The sequence below is a fragment of the Strix uralensis genome, chromosome 1 (assembly GCF_047716275.1).
Source record: "Strix uralensis isolate ZFMK-TIS-50842 chromosome 1, bStrUra1, whole genome shotgun sequence".
NCBI classification, from domain to species: Eukaryota; Metazoa; Chordata; class Aves; order Strigiformes; family Strigidae; genus Strix; species Strix uralensis.
In genome coordinates this window covers 149738243-149754294 of record NC_133972.1, presented here as the reverse complement: position 1 = coordinate 149754294, position 16052 = coordinate 149738243, and the positions used below count along the sequence as shown (strand labels likewise).

The 16052-nt window shown below is 41.1% G+C and overlaps 1 protein-coding gene across 1 annotated transcript in view; it reads right to left on the bottom strand.

Annotated features, from left to right (window-relative positions):
• SDC2 (syndecan 2) overlaps nt 1-16052 on the bottom strand; it is a 60898-nt gene that overhangs the window by 6379 nt on the left and 38467 nt on the right. Inside the window, exon 2 of the mRNA XM_074885012.1 lies at nt 5043-5154. Coding sequence (XP_074741113.1) covers nt 5043-5154 — 112 coding nt within the window. The remainder of the gene's footprint in view (nt 1-5042; nt 5155-16052) is intronic.

Genomic DNA, 16052 nt, shown 5'->3' with positions numbered 1-16052 from the left:
ACAGGAAAATTTTTCTGTCTTTGCCTCAAGAGTTTTCTTTGAGAAATAAGGGCCCAATGGATAGCTCAGCCTGCTTTACCTTCCAAAGTTCCTCCATCTTACACAAGACTTTCACAGTCAAGGAAATTAAAACTGATGATCAGATTAGATCTCATAAAACGCATTTTGAGAGTACAGAATTTTCTTCTTTTTATGAAATGATAAGTCCCATTTAATCACAACTCCTCCTCCAAATTCTTAAATGCCACCTTTGCTTCAGGCAATAGTTGTGTCTGCCAGATAAAATGGTGAGTGTTACAGGTCTGAACCTCCCTGGCTACAGAGGATGCAGATCTCTGGTCTCTCAACAAATGGGTAACTAATCTAACTCCTGGACTAGTTGCTAGATTTGTACCAAAGGTACGCAATTTCTCTTCCATATGGCCTCATGGGAATTGTGACAATCCCCAAAACATGAGGGCACCTATCATTTAGGCCTGACTCGGGTATCAGCTCAGACACGTCCCCATGGTTCCTGCTTTTTAATTAGCTTTATCTAGATGGGTCTCTGCTTGGCATGGAGTAGGTCTAAACAAGGGGAAGGCACTTCCCTTGCTAAACTGAGAGTAGTATTCTCAGAATGACCTGTAAATAAGACTGAGGGATAAAAAAAACCCTTTCTAATGCTCTCCAGAACATAGCAATAGCATTTTACATAGTATCATATTCCCTAAAAGGCAAAAAAAAAAAAAAAAAAGAGAACCACCCCCGTCCCTGAATCCAAATAGGATTGGAAAGAAAAAAACCTACTAGTGTCATAAGCATAACTTCTAACTGGGTTGTTAAGAGGAATACTGTGAAATGGTTGGTGCTTGCTTCTTCCTCTTGAAAATATCATTGTCTCTTTAGAAGGTTTCTGGATGTGGCCAACTTGGGTGACAGTGCTGGGTATTAACTGCCGTGAGTCCCTCTATAAATAGATACTGCCTTCTTACAGAGGGCACTGCAAAAACCCTGCAATAATCAAACCCATAGCCATCTCTGTGGTAAAGAGTTGAGAGCTCTTGATCATCACACACTGTCTTCTATCCACTGCAACTTCTTCAGGATGCCCAACTGCTGTCTTCACAGTGGTCAAAATAGCTCTAAATTGTGCTGTAGTATTGGAAATATCTAATATAGCCCTCAGTGACGTGTCTATTAGCTGCCCCTTGGATGATGGGAACGCAAATGCTCTTTCACACACTTGGTGCTTGCAGAAACTTGTCAGGATATCAAGACTGTGCCAGCTCAAATTATTGTATACTACAAAAAGCCTACAGTAGTTAGCACTCTTATTTGCAAAGCAGCCACTGATTAACTCTTCCTACCAAATAAATCCAATCATTTCACCCTATCTTTTGGCATCATGTTTGTTTGCTGTTGCACATCGCACTCTGGGAGTACTACCACCACAAGCAAATGTCATAAGGTGGGCACACCCATACCCACCATCTCTTTCACACCTTCCATCTCTATCATCAGTGTGACCCATACCAGAGTAACACATATTTGGCTGGCTTATCTCACACCCATTGGGGAAAAGTCCCCAGTGTAACCCTTAATCAACATAGTGTTAGGCAACCAGACATGACACTGTGAACATAATACTAGTACCCTATCAGGGAACTGCAGCTGAAATAAACGGAGACAGTGCAAGGATGTCATGTCTCTGATAATTCTCACCTGAGGAAGGAAAAAAAAACAACAAAACTTGAAGAAAGAATAAAAGGAAGAGTCCTAAATATGCTGAACTACAACAGCCTGTCGAGCACAACTAAAACACACTTTCATACAGTATCACAGCAGGTTTTTACATTAAAGGACCTGGACAACCAGGCAGTCCATGGCTAGTGTAGCAGATGGACAGAGCATCCAGTGTCGGTCACGGTGCCCGTGCTGCCTCCCCAGCAGCACCTGGGAGAGCGTCCGTGCCTCCACCGGCCACACCACCACCTATCACCCAGCCCCACACCACACTGCCCCTGGACTCCTAAACTGCCTTCCGGCCTTGGAGCGTAACTTCGGCTTCCCGTTAGGTCAAGAGCTAAAGCAGATCTGCTCTTGTGTTTCTTGGAGGAGCTCCAACCCCACCACCATAACTCTCCTCCAAGAACAGGCTCCAGTCACAATATCAGTCCAGACCTAGTTCATCCTGAGCTAACCTTCTCAACTTGAGCTGCTATTGACTGAGAAATATTAGGCTGGGGAGAAAAGAAGGGGAAGGAAAAATCTGCACAAGATTCTGATAAATGTATTGCAGAGACTTGTCTATCAGGACTAACTTAAGAGGAGACACAAGAACCAGACAGATAGTTTTCCAAAGAACTTATAGATAAATCTAACAGAGATGGTACCTTTCTTTAACATAAGGGAAGTCATGCTGTTTAGCAGCTACTTCCAGGTACCTGCAAGACCAAGGCTCAGTTAAGATCTTTTATGCCAGAGGAAAAAAACAACAGTAGTTATAAACACCTTTCAAGTTGTATTTAAGCAGGAAAACTATTTTTTCTCTTTTATTATTATGCTATATACACACACCTACACTAAAAAGAATGATAACAGACTGAGCCATCTCCTCAGAGATGGAGACTGCAAGAAGGAAACCACGAACTAATGAATTCACTATGGACTTTCTGCTGTTGATACAGGACAATCAGGAAGCAGGTGTGGCTCCTTTGAAAACTGTTGACCAATGGATTCGGACTGAACACCTGGGCAAATGCACAACAGTAGCTGAATGTACATGAAGACTAAAGAGGCTATGAAAGGAAAGAAAAGAAAAAAAGCAGAACACCATCACCTTTTTTTTCTCCTCACAAAAAGCCCTCAGCCAATTTCTAGTTTGAAATGTGTCATGCCTACAGTGACATTTGTCCATGTTAATGCTGCTTGCAGACCTGCAAGGGCATTAATGGTCGTGCTGACAATTTCTGTTTATCTCCATAAGTCTGGTGGCAGCTAACTACTTTCATACCAAAGGAAGGAGTCAGCATGTTGTCATCTTGGATCTGTTTGCTCGGAGTGGAATTACATAGCAAGAAAACCACTCTTGAGTGGGAAGGCTCTTCCTGCTAGGAACACTACATCACTGAGTATCAAGAGAGACATACTCAATTTAATATGAGGAAAACTGATCATTGGTACATCTGCAGGACACTTTCTACTTCACAAAATTCAGATAGCTGTAAGTATAGAATAAGCAGGGCAGAGGGGATGCTAATTTCCTTCCCTCTTGAGATTTTTCCTAGTGAATAAAAAACTAGGCTCACAGATTGCTCAGAACATTATTTAAGAGTTCCTCCTTTGTTCAAAAGAATTAGATTTTGGTACTGTCACATGAGCTCTCTGGAGAGGCATTCAGCTAGTCTCAGTCTACAGTGAGACTTTTCCTGCTTGCTTGTAGGAAAGAAAGAGACTGCCAGAGGAAGCATGAGTGTGTTATGCACTCCATCTTCCACACACGGTTCAAGGCTGAGTACAGGGCAAGAGAGAAGAGAAAGCCAAGGTGTTACTTTTGGTGAAGGCTAGATGTAGTTTCTGTCCTTCTGGCTCTACTTTTACCACTGAAATGGGTTAATAAAATCTGAAGCCAGTTCTTGTATAGTCCTTTCCACTTCAAAAGCAGGGCTGCATTTTAAATCATCCATATTAGAAACAGCCAAGCTCCACGGAGGGATGAAGTAAAACCAAACCAGACCATTCTCCATACTGATATTTATTGTCAACCTATCTCCTTTCCTGAAGCTTACAAAGTCACTGAAGACAAGACAGAATGGGATACTGACTGAAAGGGCAATTTTCTCAGAGGTTAGAAATTTCCTTGGACAGTTCTGGGAACTGGATGAAATCACTGACTAGTTAGGTTGAGTGGTTGGGGTTTTTTTTCAAACGAAGTTAAACTTCCCCTCAAAGAAGCCTACAGCAAGGAGGTCTGATTAAACCTCTTATCTATGAATTATTCCAATGAATCTCACATTGTCCCTATGGAGGACTCCCAAAACACAGGATGTTACCCAGATGCCAATGACTGATGGGCCTGAATTTGCCTGGCAGATCTCTGCAGACTTCATTCTAACGTATCTTTGAGACTCTAAAAGAAAGGAAAAACAAAAATCCATCCAAAAAATCTCAACTGTGGCTCACAAGAGTAACAAAGACAAGGTGCTATAAGAAGGGCTCACCCTTTAAAAATTCACAACATCAAAAGACAGATTACAAAAAGTGCAGTAACCAACAAGTAAGTAACATACTTGGAAAATAAATGGGATTTCCTCAACAGCTCAGCAAATGCTCACAATAAGGCAATTTCTCTTCCAGAACTACCATAAAATCCTGCACTTAACTTCTAATGGCTGGAGCCTCCCAGCTAGTCTAGAAGACACTCCACAAAGAGGCTTGCTAAGAGAAATGATTAATGAGGTTTCACTGACATTTTTTTGAAAAATGATGAGCTAGCTACATGCCCCTAATAAGTGTTTAAGTCTGAGAATTCAGTACATTATATTTATGATTTTCTTTATTCACTGTATGAATGTAATTACCTCAGAGAAAACTGTCATGTTTTTGGCAGCATCTAGACTTCCAAATTTAAAATGACAACAACAAAAAAGAAGTGGACACCATGTTTACGTCAACCTGGATGCATATAAGAGAAAACAAGTTTGCTGCTGCTATGTTTTCTTACAGACTACTAAATCAGCATTATGCTATGGGAGAACTAAGCCTTCTCTAATCCTTATTTCTAAACTCCAGAGAGATCTACACAGAAACCAGAGGGACAGCAGAGAGAAAGTAACACAGTGAAATGATGCAACTAAGGAGTAAGAGAAAAAAACAGAAAGTTAATATTTGAAACCCAGCCCACAGGGATGCTCAGTGCTCTGTAAACAGAGAGCCAAGCACTCATGGTACTCACTGGAAGTATCATCTCCAGCTTATAAAGGAAAACTGCACAGCTTTTCCTCAAATAATTGCATTACTTCTTACACTTTTTAAAATCAAATTGTGACATGTTGTCTCACCTGAACCTGACCCAGAAGAATAATCATCATCATCAATTGGATAGACGCCTGATGCTTCTTCAACAGAGCTGTTGTCAAGGTATAAATCTTTATCAGAGGTCAAATCTGCTCTCTGGAAAACAGATAAGAGGGAATGGTTAAAAAGGTAACAGTTCTCCAGCGTAGCAGTCTCTTAATCTTAGCTCCTATTTCCAAAGTTGATGATGGCACACTGAACAGTTTACACTTTCAGTTTATGCAATGCCTTTGTCTAAGATGCTAAAGAAATCTGTAAAATTATAGCATAAAAAAAAAAAATCCAAGCCTGAACAGTGAAAACTAAGAAACCACCCAATCTTTAGGAAGCAAACCCCTTTCAAATCACACTTCATCTCATGAAATGCACGAACGAATAGGATTTGCAATATACTCTGCAGAGTTTCTATAACAAGAAAGAAGCAAATCCCAGGACTGAAGCCCTCTGTCAAGATCTCAAATATACAAATCTATAGGCTGTCACGTGAAGTCTGTCATTTGATGTCAAATGGGAAGCAAAAAGAGCACGTATCAAAAACTACCTCAGACGTACATCGAGCCAAACCTTCACCAAACTCTTTACAAGTTAGAACAAACAGCTGGGACTACAGAATACAAATGTTTCCAAGACAGTGCTGTTGATTAAGAATTATGACATTTCCAGCCCGATCAGACAGCATATCTCCAAAATTCTGGTCAGGCAAGTCGCTCCAATTCTTAACTGAATGCATCTCTCCTAAAATTTATCTGTAGCTTCAACAGACTAAAAAGTTGGCTTCTGGTGACTTTCACCACATTTTTATGTCTGCAAGTATCTCCCTACTGAAGAGAGGTTCTGCTAAAATGAGCTGATAACAGAACAAGGTATCAGTCATCCTTTTAGACTGACAATTCAGGCTTTGAAAGACTAGAAATTCTCTTCCTCCACAGCAGTTTGCACTCAACAGAGCACAAACCTCATTATGGGAGCCATGTATCTCTGATGACTGAGAAGGTACCTACCACTGTTACTACTATTGCTTTTACCAGCATTTCTGTGAATGCCCACTTGCCACAACTTGTTGAAGAAAGTATGACAGTTTCAAGTGGAGTTTTAAGTCAACAAGCCAAATACCAAAATACTATACCAAAATGCATCTGTTCTGCATCTCATAAGCACCCGAATCTGCTGCTATGAGTCCCAAGGGTTTCCGTCTTACTTTTTACTGCATGGCATTAATTGCCCATTTTATTCTACCCAACATTCACTGCAGCTTTCCCAAAGGGGTACCAAACTGTGAAAGGGGTAACTCCTGTATGCAAAGACCCATATTTGACTTTCCAAAATAGTTTTTGCCCAGAGGTCTAAAAAATATTGTTGAAGACATTTGTGACTTTTTTCAGGAGGTTTTTGGCAACAGATTCCTGTTCTAAGCTTCTTCACAGCAGAAAACCATTCTTCAGTTTGATCTAAAATAAAAAATGATTCTTCATGGAAAGCAGAAAAGCCATCCTGATTATTAGAGTATTTCAGAGTAAAAGCCCTTTGCACTGAGGGTACCTAACACTTCTCTGAGCAGCTCTGAACTAAAACAGTGTTACCCTGTTTTTCTTCCACAGAGGAAAAGAAAAACAACACAGCATCTTGTCAATGTCTACTCTTGCTGCTATGGCAGCTTTTACCTGTGGGATATGCAGGGGGAAAAAAAGCCCTGTTTTTAAGATAGGTTTACAAAAGGCCTGCTCTCATCTGCAGCTGCTAGTTCACACGGTCTGCCTGGAACTGGCTGCAGTCCAAAGCAGAAATTCAAGACGATGTCTGGTCACCATCAAATGACTTAATTCATTTAAAAGATGTCTCCAAAGGAAGGCCTAAAGTACTTTAGTAGGTGTATAGGTGGTATTGTAATTAAGACGCAGCTGAGACTGTTTCCGTGTAGGAAAACAACTCCCTGTCACGGCACAATTATCCTGCTGTTGATCAGGCTGCCACAATGGACCAAGCCACTTCACCCCATTTTACTTCAGACACAATCATGGCACAAAACGGCCCACTCCTCAGTATCAGGCAGGAAAAAACAAAACATATTTAAAAGGAAATGCAGGTGGCTGACCATAAGTATAGAAAAGGCATTCAACATTCAAAAGGTATCAGAGGTAGTAAATGTTACCCAATGCCAAACTGGGGAAAAAAAAATTTGAAGACCTACATGGAGAAATTTCCTAACAATGGAAATTGCCAATAGCATTTGGCAACAGCTGAGAAACTGCCTGAGTTTGCAAATGTTAGTGAATGAAAACTAGTCTCCATAAGTAGTGCCACACATCTGCGCCCAAAATTTTTAGTGCTGAATAAAAATATGAACATACCAACCAATTTATTTCCTAGGCCATTTCCCACTTCTGTATATGTCAGAAGCCAACTTAGTAGAATTCAAAAACCAAAGAAAAACTTGAAGCACCCCCCAACTCCAAAACAACCCTGTCTTCTTGCTCTTCCCAGCCTCACAGGACTCAGAGAAGACAGAAACGATCCCTGACAGTTCTTCTAAAGATTCAGTTTTTGTAAGACAGCTGAGCAGCTAACCCAACACAGCCCAAACTGCAAGCGCCTGGTCAGTCAGGCTCTCCACCATCATATTCACTCCCTTTCATTCAATGAATTATGGCTTTTCACCTGCCTCAAGCTTTCATTTGTAGCTATGCTGAGATGTTCTCAAGTTTTAAACCACCTAAAAACAGAGGAACAGAAATGGAGAAAAAGCCTGGGTAGTTTTCAGCAGCAATTTGAGCATCCATTGTATTTTTTTCTGGGATGCAAAGGATACAATGTGAAACATTATTTAGTATCTAGTATTGTTCATGGCACAGCTCCATCAGAACGAGAAAACTATTCCCCACAGTCTTACAGATCCAGTACAATATTTACTATAGGAAGAACTATATGATACAGTGAGACCCAAATGCATTCAGATCAGACAAAAAGCTCCATCTGAGGAAGATGTCTGCAGCTTCTCTGGCCACAGCCCCTTGCTTCAGCCCGTTTCCAGTACAAATGATTCTCGTCTAGTGGAACTTGGGCAGGACATGAGCACCCTCTCAAACCGAAGGCACAAAGAATCATACTCTAGCTTAAAAATCTCCAGGCATTTGCATAGATAAATGCATTGCACAGTCCCCAAACAGACTCTCTTTGCAAGCTGGCTAGTAGACTTGAGGTAGGGACACCCCATCTATACCCACAGCTTGCACCTCTTCTCCCAGTTGCTCAGAAGCATGAAGCTGCCTTAGGCCACTTGGAATGAAAACTGCCTTAAGGTTAAGAATAAAAAGAAAAGCCCAACAGTTAACAAAAAAATGCACAGCCGTTAAAAGTAATTCTGTGAAGATTAAGCTTAGAAAAATGAGAGACGGTTAATGAAAATGAAAGAATACTTCATGGTGCTTAAGTGAATATCAAGCACTGAAGCCATGCTTTGCAATTTTATGCTATGTAAAAATAAATTTGATTTAATATTTGCTCTGGAAATGTTTTGTCACTTGTCAGCTGGGAATCCATAGGGGTCCATGGACTACTTCCAGGGTGTTCACAAAAGATAAGTTGGGAAAACAAGTCTGTTGTCAGTAGACTTGGACACATAAAGGTCTGTACTAGAACTTCAATATGCTTAGGAGGAAAAATAAAAAAGTTTGCAAATTCTAACTCCATAAATCCATTTTTAGTTATTATGAAGGCCAAATATTTAAGGGACTATTTCCTATGGCTAACAACTGAAATGAGGGCCCTCATGTCACTTTTACATAACAGCCTTATTTTCAGATCTATTAAAACTGCACGAACACCAGGCAAGGATGTCTCTGTTATCAGTCCTTTAATCTGGCCCTGAAGCCACAAAAACTGCTTGTTACCTCTTGACAGAGATTGCATTCTCATCCATCGTTGTTATCCCACTTACATTTTTATTCCAAGAATATAATGCTGCAAAATCCTGTGACCTAAATACTTCACATGCTACATGCCAATGATCACTGATTCCTGTCTGGTTATTGACTACACTGGCATAAATCTAAATCTCATGGATGTAGTGTAGATTAGCACCCATTAAGTACTCAATAAAAGATACACCAGTTTTGTGTGAATTTGAAATCTCAAAGTCTTTATTTTACTAAAGCTTGCATTTATATTATTTTTAATTTAATAAATGTAGATCATCCAAGACATATTATAAAAAAAATCCTCATTCTGACACTAAATGAGAGAGGAAGCAAAGCAAAAGAGCTTTTTCTGACTCTTCATCTCATGAAAGGCATAAATCATTCATCAAAATTACAATGGCAAAAAATAGAAAACAATCTTCAGACAATAGGAGGGTTGGGAAAGGATGGCACACTTCATTTAAAAAAAAAAAAAAAAAAAAGTACAAAGTGCCCCGTCATAGCCATTCCCTTTTCCAGTGCTGCTGTTACAGTCAGTTCTCCCATTACGTGGGGATGATTTAGGAGTAAGACATTAAAGACTTTCATGCTATGTGGTTGAAGCCAAGCAAGCTGGTGTGAGGAGTAGTGAAGAAGTAACGTCTACCACGGCTGTCGTGGCTGTTTGAAACTCAGATGGAAGAGCGATGGGTAACTGACATATGGAAGGAAACGTTTTATTACTTACAGATGCACTCAAATTTCTGTTCTCTGCCTTTTTGGGTATATGTATAGGACAGAGAATTTGAGGTTTGCAGCTGGGTTATTAATGGTACATCATCTCCCTTTTTCCCCAGATGGAAGTCTTTTAGATGTAACCCGTTTAGTATGCACACAACCAGAAACTAATATTTTTAAAGTGATATCACAAATATCTAAGCCAGAAGGCTCTGAAAATTTGCAAGCATTACAGCTGTTGATCAGGCAGAGATCTTATACGTAAGAAGGAGAAAGAAAACAGATTTTCCTCTTCTATTAACAGATAGTGCTGTTCCGTATATGCTTGTATAAAAGCATGCTCAGCTGATGAGTCCCAGTTCACCAAAGTGATGTACTGTTCATATACACTATGTTTTTGGAAAGCTAACTACCTGAACACATTCATCTAAAGCCCAGGGGCCATTGCAGAGACTCCCATTGAAGGCTGGAGAAAAGGCAGTTGTGTGAAGAAGCTGTATTTCCCTCTAGGCTTCCTGCAAAAGGAACTATGAGCTGCCACCCAACAGGAGTTAGTCCTAACAGACCTCAGCACTGCCGACCTCAAAGCTGGCAGGTATCTTCCTATCATTGTTTGCCATTTCTTTGCTTTCCCTCATCACACCAGGAAAGCTATTTCACGGGTGAGGCTGCCCCATTAAAGAGTTCATTAACCTCATCCAGGAATGAGTCATGATTTTAAACAAAAAAACTCTACAGCGTGAAACTTGAAAATCAGATTTACACCTCAAAGTACTAGGTTTTCCCAGAGAACCATGCTAACCAGAAAAGCAACCACCTTCTATATCTCATCATGTTACTGGTTCTCAGAGATGAGCCTCTGCCAGCTCTGACAGTGCTCATCGACCTCCTTCAGGTTGCACATCCCTATGCCATCCACATGTACCCTGCTACAAACACGTAATTTTGAAGGAAGATTTTATGTTATAAGGCATGTTTACCACTAATTCTCTTAGTAGAGATGTCTTTCTTTCCTTTCACTGACATGCACTACAGCTGGGAATAGAAGAAAGGGAGAGTAGTGCCCATTACTTCCTTTCAAGGTGGTGGCAGCCACCTTTAAGGACTCACAGGCCAAACTCTTCCCAGTGAACCCCACCTCAGTGCACTGTGCCAACTGTGGTGGGGCCTTCAGCAGAAGTGGCAGTGGGAGGCATGATGGTGGGCAGTTGTGGGATCTGAGAAAAAAGATGATAATAATTAGTGGTATAATTTAAGCATAACGCTCTAAGGACTCCCCGTTTTCTTTCTTGGAGAAACTGTACTGCCTGCACAATGGTGATCTTAAGTGGAGTGGGTACTGGCCACAGGAAAGTTGCCCTACACCATGGTCAGGGTAACTATGATCACAGCAAAAATATTCTTTCCATAACAACAGGCCCCAGACTGTATTTTCCAAGTTTGAGAGCAAGAGTTTCATACAGAAGCCAACATCTGCATTGCTCATTTCCCCTGGATCATTTTGACACAGTTACTATCTCACAGTTTTACCTCAGAATGGCTTAAAACCCTTCAAGCACTCCCCAAGGCTGCTGCCTTTCCGTGCCAGCCCTCTTGCTCATCTGCATGCCCAGTGTGAAAACCAGTCTCATGATGGGAACTGCCTGGACCAAATTTGCAAAAGCCACTGCCTCCCCCACCACTGGCTTTGCCCAATTAAATAACAAACTTTGATTGCCATGACACATTCTGGAGAGCTTCTTTCCACAGGTATTTTTAAAATCTTAGAGGACGTTTGCTGCCCTTCTTCAGGTAAGGGTGGAAAAGTAAATTGGATTTGTATGGGTGTCCCTACTAGTGTTCTAAGTTGGGTGTTTGCCCATGGAGATGGCGTCAGTGTCGGCAGCGGCATGGCAGGCTGAGATCCTGTCTGGTGCAGCACAAAGCCACTACCGTGGCTGGAGCACATGCCAGAAAGATTATTCACGCTCCTTGTACCTCATGCAGAACTTCCTGATGCTGCACAAAACTATAGCTTTAGGCCTCCAATCTCTCATGACAGATAAAGAAAGATTTTGACCGCTCGTGCCTGCTGAGGAAAGGCGAAGCGCCCAAAATAAACACAAGTACTGCAAACCACTAATACTACTGCTAGCATTCAACAATAGAGGAGTCTACCAAAAGAGCTGATTTACAGAGATTGCCTCATGTCAGAGCCAAGAGTCAAAATATGCTGGCTTTTAAGATGTGCAGAGTCTGTTACGCCAGGCTAATTACCAAACCAGAGGCATATTTGACAGGGATGGCACTAATAAAACGACTCTTGCTGGTGTCAGGCATTTCAGCAGTCTATGTCATAGCTCACACTAAAGAAAATACACCGCATCCATAGTTCTCACAGCGAAACGCTCCAAGGCAAAGAGTTCCCCCAGGGTAAGGAGACACCAACAAGGCACCACCATGTCAGCTACTGTTCACTTATGGCTACACACCAAAGTAATTACAGTGCTGCAGTTGATAGATTTAAGTTCACATTCTTCATGAAGTCATAGAAACTCACGTGCCTGTTTTCTAAGTCATCTGTGCCTTTAGAAATATTCCCCAATGTTTAATTACATGCTGTATGGTACATTATGTGATAACAGAACTTAAAACGATAACAGGAGAACTTGTTCAAGCTTAATTGAAAATGTTTTTATTCCCATTATAAAGGCTCACAGATCTGTGTAGTGGCTCTTTGACCTGCTTACAGCTTTGGAGTTGAGGCTTGTCCTGCCTTGAGGAGAAAGTTAAATGTCCTCTAAAGTTCTGGCCTGTTTGACGTAAATTCCAATGGAAAAAGCTTCTATCTTTCCACTTCTTTTCACAGTCTAATTTCCAGTTGTGCATCATTTATCTACTAGATGCATACAGAGACCAAACTTAAGTCTGTTAATATATAATCCCTTGTCTAGAAACTGTGTTGCCCAAGGTGAGACAGAGATTGCTGTATGAAGATGCAGGAGGGAGGCAAGCAAGCATGGCAGCAAGATCAGGCAGAGCTTTCTATCCTTACACACAAGTACCAACAGCACAAGATTTGTGATGAAGGACAGATCAAACAACTTGCTCCATGCTCCCCAGCTACAACAGATATTTAGTAAATGAACAAAAAGAGATCCTTATCAGCTACCCAACAGCCCTCCTAAGTTATCCAACTAAGCTCAAACCCACGTGAAGTAGTATTAAAGGCTGGCTAGCTGAGTGAGACCATAGTTGGGTCTGCCCCTACAAAAGATGTTTTCATCATCTACTCTGCAGAAGATAACCTACATCTTCATTCAGTTACGTAGAATTTTCTGGAACAACAAACTTTTACCTCTGTGGATCTCTGCCACCACTGTACCCCAGTGAAGAGCAGTTCTTCACCTGGGCAGTTTCCTTAGAAGAAGTCTCACAGCCACATCTCACAACTCTGCAAGTAAAAGCTACCTGGATCGCGGGATATGAAACTACAGCATTTTATTTTCTTTCTCCAGCAATGAAAGTTTTCTGCATTTCTACAGCAGTTTACACTGAAAGCCCATGCTCGAGAGAGTACCAGACCTGTTGGTCCTTCCCCAGACCTACAGCTGGGAAGCTGCATGGTCAGATCACCTCCACAGAGTCCTAATTCAATGACCCCATAAACTTACTCCAACTTGGTTACTTAGGAATGATAGAGGGGCAGGGCAAATCTAATACACCAATCCAAGCAAACAGTACTGCTGTGCTGTTTACGTGAACCCTCTGATTTGACGTTATATCACATTCCCTGACTTGACACCAACAAGTCTTTCTCTCCTTGTACATGAAACCCAGAACTGAACACTGCAGTTTAGTGGACTCCTTTACCTTGAAAAACTCAAGACTGCTTAACAGTCAAGGTACAGTACACAGCAATTCTCATTTCCCACGTAGAAGCCAAAGTTTCTCCGGAAATCCCAAAATTAAAAGATTCAAAGCCCTTACAGCTTTCACAACAAGTCATCAATCAGTGCAAAGAATAGTTTATTCTTCAGCTCTGCCTTTGACGTTGGCTTGATACAACAGGGAAACTACTTTAGAAGGGTTACAGCTGAATCAGCTTCCGAAGCGCTACTCCAGATGAAAATATTAAAGGGCAATGTGCAAGCAAAACAGCATCAGAGACCAGCAGCCAGCAATGTGCATCACAGATTGATTTATCTCAATTAGCATAGCAATTTTCTTCACGTTTTCAAAAAAGCACCCATTGGTTTCACCAAAAATAGGATCAAAACCACCATGCAAATCGTTGTCACAGCTCAAAATGCTAATCAGTTTTTTAAGGACACATCAGCCCATGTGCAGACAGGTTAAATTTAAGGCACAGCTGTGACCAAGAAGCTAAATGCGCTCCTTTGAAAATGCTGAATGAAGAGGTTAGCTTGTCTTTGAATCACCAGTCATAAGTCTGACAGTAACAGGAGAAGCAAGTAGCTTTTGGTATAGAGGTCATAACTACATGTACCTGCCCCAGTCAGTGCTTTTAAATGTTAACGCGTGCTGGCTCTTCCACGCACACCTCCCCTCTCCTTTCATGCTTTACTTATCCTTTTTCCTAATCAATCAGAAGAACTAACACTTATATTTTCCTCCCTCCTCTTGAGAATGTGGATGAATGATTAAAGCTGCCAGGGTAACCTCTTTGGCATGCATGCCAATAACTCCCCACCTAATAGCCTTTCCTCTGCCTAGCTGCCCTGGCCCACTGGTGATTACTGCAATCCCTTGAAGTGGTCAAATTGCAGGGCAACCCCCATGGAAACCTATTTGGAGCTGTTCGAGCTCATACCAAAGAATGATGTTTTTAATACAGATTGTTCTTTTTAAAGCCCTACAAAAGCAGCTGTAATCAATCGTAGTGGGAGCACTGCAAACCTCTACCAGTTTCAAAAGCCCTATATTGATTCCTTTCTAGTCTGTGGATTTCAACAAAATAACCCCATGTGAGGAACCCAGAATGAACTAAAATGAAATAATTTAAATTAAGATATTTTTGCCATTAGTAGCAAGAATTGGCAATAAACTGCCCCAATCAATTACATTCCATTCACATAAATAGGGAAATTACATCTTTAAAAATATTATTAAAGTTACATTAAGCACCAATTAAATATTACTAGCAAAGGTTATTTATGGCAACTGAAGTTTGTCAAAGGTGAGGAGGAATCAGAACTCACAGCTTAAGGAGCAAGCATTACCAATTCTTGAATGCATAATCTGTTATGCAATAGGGAGTTATTTGTTGAACAAGGTCCACGAATCTCTCAGTGGACACTTCTGTTTGCCACCTGCAGCCAGCAGACTCTTGGTGACGGCCCACCAAAGCTCCTGACAGGTGGAAAAATGGCCACTGGTAGATCTAAAATCTGTTTGATTTTTCTAAAATTGTGTGCTATCGTAGCAATTAGCTGAAGCAATTTCCCTCCCTCCCACAAACACACACAACCAATTTCAGAAGATGGTCATAAACTGCTCTAAATGAAGAGGAATCCTGGATCCTCTAGAACTGAGATGAATGTTGGTGGTAACACATTCATATCCCAGGTTCGCTAGATTCTTATTTAAGTAAGAGCTCAAATAAGCTTTAAGGATGTTTAACTAAAACATCTTTGTACCAGGACTCTCAGCTTCATTACAACAGAATATGCAGGAAAAGAATCACCCCTGAAACAAATGTCTTAAAAAAACACCAACAAACACACAAAAAAACCCAAATCATCATCATCTTTGTACTACTTCAGGTGCTGACGGAGAAGATTTTCTACTCAAAACTGGTACTGTCTAATGATGCAAAATGCAAACTGAACTGGAGATCAATGTGAACTCTGCGTTAGCCAGCAGAACATGCTGCACGTGCCGACTTCCTTCTCCAGTCCATGAAAACTATCACGACTTCATTTATTCAGGTAACTACTTATAACTTGTTGGGTGGTGGCTGGAAGCACAGAGCTAGGGGATCAGTTTGTCCTCTGGCAGGAAGAGCACTGGTAAATCCAAAACTCAGTTATATGAGGCCAGCAGACATAATCTCTGCAGCCAAAAGGATGAATGGTATCACTGCTACTCTTTCTGCTAGTACAGTCTTCTCAGACAGAGATAGCAGACACAGAAAGCATTGAAAGACCAGGTACATCCCTCTGGTGAGAAATCTCTTCATATTCCAGATCCCCAAACAGTAAGACAACAAAGATGACTTTATTGCTGTTTCCAGGTGCCAACTCCCACTCATCTCCCTGGTCTACAAGATTAAATTGTTGGATTCAGCACTCTGATCCCGTCTGAATTTTTGCTACAAAGGCTTGGTGTTCATATCCTCTGTGATGCATACAAAGATAAGAC